Source organism: Carlito syrichta, unplaced genomic scaffold (assembly GCF_000164805.1).
Source record: "Carlito syrichta isolate Samal-C Ts95f unplaced genomic scaffold, Tarsius_syrichta-2.0.1 Scaffold103314, whole genome shotgun sequence".
Classification (NCBI taxonomy): Eukaryota; Metazoa; Chordata; class Mammalia; order Primates; family Tarsiidae; genus Carlito; species Carlito syrichta.
Window position 1 is genome coordinate 101,457 of NW_007047410.1, and position 5,843 is coordinate 107,299.

At 46.5% G+C, this 5,843-nt stretch overlaps 1 protein-coding gene across 1 annotated transcript in view; it reads left to right on the plus strand.

The window, feature by feature from the left end:
- The window catches only part of PIGV (phosphatidylinositol glycan anchor biosynthesis class V), a 15,012-nt gene that overhangs the window by 2,421 nt on the left and 6,748 nt on the right, over nt 1-5,843 (plus strand). The window contains exon 2 of the mRNA XM_008065120.2: nt 1,903-2,033. Coding sequence (XP_008063311.1) covers nt 1,956-2,033 — 78 coding nt within the window. The 5' untranslated portion in view covers nt 1,903-1,955. The remainder of the gene's footprint in view (nt 1-1,902; nt 2,034-5,843) is intronic.

Sequence of the window (5,843 nt, forward strand, 5' to 3'; positions counted from 1 at the left end):
AAGGCAATCCACTCACCTCAGCTTCCCAAAGGCGCGGGATTACAGGCTGAGGCACCGAGCCTGGTGTTTTGTTTTGTTTTTGAAAGGCATAGGTCTTAGCCAGGGTCAGTGACTCAGCCTGTAATCCCAGCACTTTGGGAGGCTGAGGTGAGAGGATTGCCTGAGCCCGTGGGTTCGAGACCTGCCTGGGCAACTTGGCGAGACCTCATCTCTACAATAAATCAAAAAAAAACTAGCTGGGCGTGGTAGCACGCGCCTGTAGTTCCAGCTACTTGGAAGGCTGAGGCAGAAGGATCGCCGGAGCCCAGCAGGTTGAGGCTGCGCTGTCCGGAAGCGGCAACGGCACTCCAGTCTGGGTGACAGAGTGAGGCTCCAACTCAAAAAAAAAAAAAAAAAGGCATAGATCTTCATCCCAAATTGATGAGCTATCTCTGATGCTCTTGAAAGTTTAAAAGTTCTGTAAAAGCCATTGCTACTTCTTTTAGCCCTAGAAATAGTGAAAAAAAAAAAAAAAAAAAGCCTTAAAGTGCATTCCTGCCTTAGAATGGCTTTGCAGTTGTTTGTACATTGCTGCCATTCCAACAAAGTGATGAGAAATAACAGATTTCTTAATTTGTAGTTGTCAGCCCTGTCTTTGCCCTAAGTTTGTTTCAGCAATATGAACTGGCTGAAGTCCTGCTGAGTGGTGGTTTTCTTTTCCTTCTCCACTTAATTTAACAGACCAGCTGAACACACATCAGAGAGCTAAGCTGGAGTGCGTAGTCATTATGGTCTTCTAGTATGGTTTTTTGCCCCACTTTTGGGACTCTGGTTTGGGATGTAGTTTATTATTCTGGGCAGGAGGGAAAGGGCACACACCAAATAGTAGCAACCACAGCATAGATATGTGTGGCATTTCACACTTTGATCCAATTTGCCATTATGACAATTTTGTGAGATAGGCAAAAAAAGAAAAAAATTTGATTCTGTTTTTGTTTTTCTCTTTTTTTTTTTGAGTTGGAATTTCACTCTGGAGTGCAGTGGCATGCTGCTCATGGCCACTGTAGCCTTGATCTGCTCGGCTTTGGTGATTCTTCCACCTCAGCCTTCCAAGTAGCTGGGACTACAGGCATGTACCATGCCTGGCTAATTTTTTGATTTATTGTAGAGATAACTCACCAAGTTGCCCAGACAGGTCTCAAACCTGTGGGTTCAGGCAATCCTCTCACCTTGGCCTCCCAAAGTACTGGGATTATAGGCGTAAGCCACTGTGCCTGTCCTTGATTCTATTTTTTAATGTGAATAACTGAGGCTCAGAAAGACTAATGAGAAGTCTGGACTTGAACCCAGGTCTTTGGTTCTTATACTCAATAGGCATTTGTTTGTTTGTTTGTTGTTTTTGTTTTGAGTCAGTCTCACTCTGTTACCCAGGCTGGAGTGCAGTGGCACACTCATGGGCACCGCAGCCTCAACCTGCTGGGCTCAGGTGATCCTTTCGCCTCAGCCTTCAAAGTAACTGGAACTACAGGCATGTGCCTCCACTCCCAGCTAATTTTTTGATTTATTGTAGAGATGGGAGTCTCACCAGGTTGTCCAGGCTGGTTTTGAACCCGTGAGCTCAGGCAGTCCTCTCACCTCAGCCTCCCAGAATGTTGGGATTTTAAGCATGAGCCACTGTTCCCGGCCCTCAATAGGCTTTTAACGATTTCATGTGAATTTAGCTTTCTAGCTTCATGGTTATCTGTGTGGAGCTTTTCCAACAAGAATATAGGGCTTCAGGGTGACACCTAGTAAATCCATCTGCCTTCAAGTGATTAAGTTTGCCTTAGTAATTCTGAAGTGGAAGATTCCTATGAAGAATGCTTTCAAGAATTTGCTTTCAGCTTATATGTGACATTTTCCTCCTTTGGTTTTGGAGTTTAGAAGCCTGAGGGGCTCAGTGCCGGTAGCACTCCTGAATTCCTGGTGGTGAGAGGATGTGGCCCCTGGACCCATCGCAGAAGGAGGTGCTGAGGTTTGCAGTCTGCTGCCGTGTACTGACTCTGATGCTGCAGGTCTGTCTCTTATCCTTGCTTATCCTTTGTCCTGAAAGTGCCTTTGCTACATGACTGGGCTGGGCAGTAAAAATGGTCCCTATCTCCTTTCCACCTCCCAGGTGTGCCACTCCATGTGGTTAGGATCATAGAGACATAGAATTTATAGCTGAAAAGTGGGCAGAAATCCCAGAATCTAACTATTCATCCCTTGTTCTATATATGAAGGAGCAGAGGCCCAGAAAGGTTAAATGATTTCCCTAAAGCCATATAGCAAGATAAAAAAGATAGACCCTATGTTTTGTAACTCCTGAGTTAGTGGTCTTTTTGATATATTGTGATGATGTTCTGTAACCAGAGATACTTTGCTTTTTTTTTTTTTTTGAGTCAAAGTCTCACTCTGTCACCCAGGCAGGAGTGCAGTATGCACACTCACAGCTACCACAGCCTCGACCTTATGGGGCTCAGGTAATCCTGCTTCAGCCTTCCAAGTTGCTGGAACTACAAGCTTGTGCCACCATACCTGACTAATTTTTTGATTTATTGTAGAGACAAGGTCTCTCCATGTTGCCCAGGCTGGTCTTGAACTCATGGGCTCAGGCTATTCTCTTGCCTCTGCTTCCCAAAGTCTTGGGATTACAGGCATGAGATTACACACCTAGCTCCCATTTCTTTTCACTGTTTTAAGTGGCCTGATAAGGAAACTGACCAAAAAGAATCTTAAAATGGGTCTATGCTCCTGTTGCCAGGCTGGGGAGATTGACTCAGTGATGACTTTGAACCAGAATCAGCTGAGTTACTGAAAGAACCAAAGGTACTGTTATCCTGTAAATCTGTATCCAGGATAGGGAACCAGGACAACTGGGTTCTAATTCAGATAGTAATTTTGAAAGCAATATCTTTCCCCCCAAAATTTTAAAGTACTACCCATTCTGTTCCAAGTAGTGCTAGGTGGTGAGTGTAAAAAGATATGGTCTCTTTTCCTTTAAGTAACTGACAATCTAATGGGGCAAAAAGACAATTAACAATAAATGCTGCCGGGCTCGGTGGCTCAGCCTGTAATCCCGCACCTTGGGCGGCTGAGGTGAGTGGAATGCCTGAGCCCGCGGGTTCGAGACCCGCCTGGACAACTTGATGAGACCTCATCTCTATAGTAAATCAAAAAATTAGCCGGGCATGGTAGCGGGCGCCTGTAATTCCTGCTACTCGGAAGGCTGAGGTGAGGATCACCGGAACCCAGCAGGTCGAGGCTGCAGTGGCTGGGAACAGTGCACCGCTGCACTCTAGTCTGGGCGACAGAGTGAGACTTCAACTCAAAAATAAATAAATAAATAAATGCATAAATAAATGCTTAGCCAGGCATGGTAGCGCGCACCTGTAGTTCCAGCTACTTGGAAGGCTGAGGCAAAAGGATCCCCTGAGCCCAGCAGATTGAGGCAGCAGTGTCTGTGAGTGTGCCACTGCACTCCAGCCTGGAAGACAGAGTGAGACTCCAACTAAAAAAAACAAAAACAAATGCTGGCTGGGCTTGGTGGCTCAAGCCTATAATCCCAGCACTTTGGGAGGCTGAGGTGAGAGGATTGTCTGAACCCACTGGTTCAAGACCAGGCTGGGCAACTTGGTGAGACCTCATCTTTACAATAAAATTAGCTGGGCGTGGTGTGCGTGCCTGTAGTTCTAGCTACTTGGAAGGCTGAGGTGGAAGGATTGCTTAAGCCTAACAAGTCAAGGCTGCAGTGACCATGAGCGTGCCACTGTACTCTAGCCTGGACGACAGAGTGAGACTCCAACTAAAAAAAAAATAAATAAATAAAATGTTTTAAGCTGGGCTCAGTGCCTCAGCCTGTAATCCCGCGCCTTTGGGAGGCTGAGGTGAGTAGATTGCCTGAACCCGTGTGTTTGAGACCTGCCTGGGCAGCGAGACCTCATCTCTACAATAAATTAAAAAATCAGCCAGGCGTGGTAGCGCATGCCTGTAATTCCGGCTACTTGGAAGGCTGAGGCAGAAGGATCGCTGGAGCCCAGCAGGCGAGGCTGTGGTGGCCAGGAGCGGCCACTGCACTCCAGTCTGGGTGACTGAGTGAGACTCCAACTCAAAAAAAAAATAAAATAAAATAAAATAAAATAAAAAATGTTTTAAAATGCTATTTTATTATCCCCAACCCCTATGTTCAGCTTTAACACTCAAGCTATCATATCACATCCCTAGTTACCCTTCATTGTTGCTGTCAATGACACCTGTTCCTTGAAGATTTTAGCTCCTGATTCAGTGTCACTCTTTCCAGTACTACTTCTATTGATTTTTTTGGTGGCTTCATTATTATTATTATTTTTTTTGAGTTGGAGTCTCACTCTGTCACCCAGACTGGAGTGCAGTGGCCGCTCCCGACCACCGCAGCCTCGACCTGCTGGGCGCCGGTGATCCTGCCACCTCAACCTTCCGAGTAGCTGGAACTATAGGCGCGCGCTACCACGCCCGGCTAATTTTTGATTTATTGTAGAGTTGATGTCTCATCAAGTTGCCCAGGTGGGTCTCGAACCCGTGGGCTCAGACAATCCTCACCTCGGCCTCCCAAAGTGCTGGGATTACAGGCTGAGCCACCTAGCCCGGCCGGTGGCTTCATTATTAATGAAGATGATACATGCAGGCAGTGCTCTGGTCCCTCACTTCCTTGTCCTCTTCCCTTCTAATGCTCTTCTCTTCACCATTCTCATATTGCCATATCCTATACCCCGACTCCTCTCCTGCTAAACTCCTATACTCTAACTCTTTTTTTTTTAAGCAGGATTTGTTGAGAGGACAGAAAAACTCCCACAGTGGGAGGGGACACATAGGCGTTACCTTTTTTTTTTTTTTTTTTTAGTTGGAGTCTCACTCTGTCACCCAGATTGGAGTGCAGTGGCATGCTTACGGCCACTGCAGCCTACTGGGCTCAGGCAATCCTGCCTCAGCCTTCCGAGGAGGTGAAACTATAGGCACACATCACCATGCCTGGCTAAATTGTTTATTTATTATAGAGATGAGGTCTTGCAAAGTTACCCAGACTGGATCTTCTAGGCTCAGGCAGTCCTCTCACCACAGCCTCCCAAAGTGCTAGGATTACAGGCATAAGCCACTGCATCTGGCTGATATTAATTTCAAACATCCCATTCTCTGAGCACTATGTTTTATCTTTACAGCTTACTCCCTCTGGTACCTCAGCTCTAACAGTTCTACCACCCCTTTAGTATTAATAATCCATTGATCATATCACTGTTTCACTGTCTTTCATCCAGGTAAGATTCCATGGTTCATTGTGATAACCATTCCTATGCATATATGCTAAACTCTCTTATTCCCCCTTCCTGTGTCTTTTTTTTTTTTTTTGAGTTGGAGTCTCACTCTTGTCACCTAGACTGGAGTGCAGTGGCACGTTCATGGCCACCACAGCCTTAGCCAGCTGGGCTCAGACAATCCTTCTGCCTCAGCCTTCAAGTAGCTGGAACTACAGATACATGCCACCTTGCCAGGCTAGTTTTTGTGATTTATTGTAGAGAGGTCTCACCAAGTATCCCAGGCTGGTCTTGAGTCCCCAGGCTCAGGCAGTCCTCTCGCCTTGGCCTCCCAAAGTGCTGAGATTACAGGCTGAGCCACTGTGCCTAGCCTCCCTGTGTCTTATTTACAAGACAAAAACTCAGCCTTGGTTAAACCAGTTCTCTGCCTACTTCATGCCTGCATCTGTCCATAGAAAAACACATAATTAGCCGGGCTCAGTGGCTCAGCCTGTAATCCCCGCCTTGGGAGGCTGAGGTGAGTGAATTGCCTGAGCCCGCGGGTTCGAGACCCGCCTG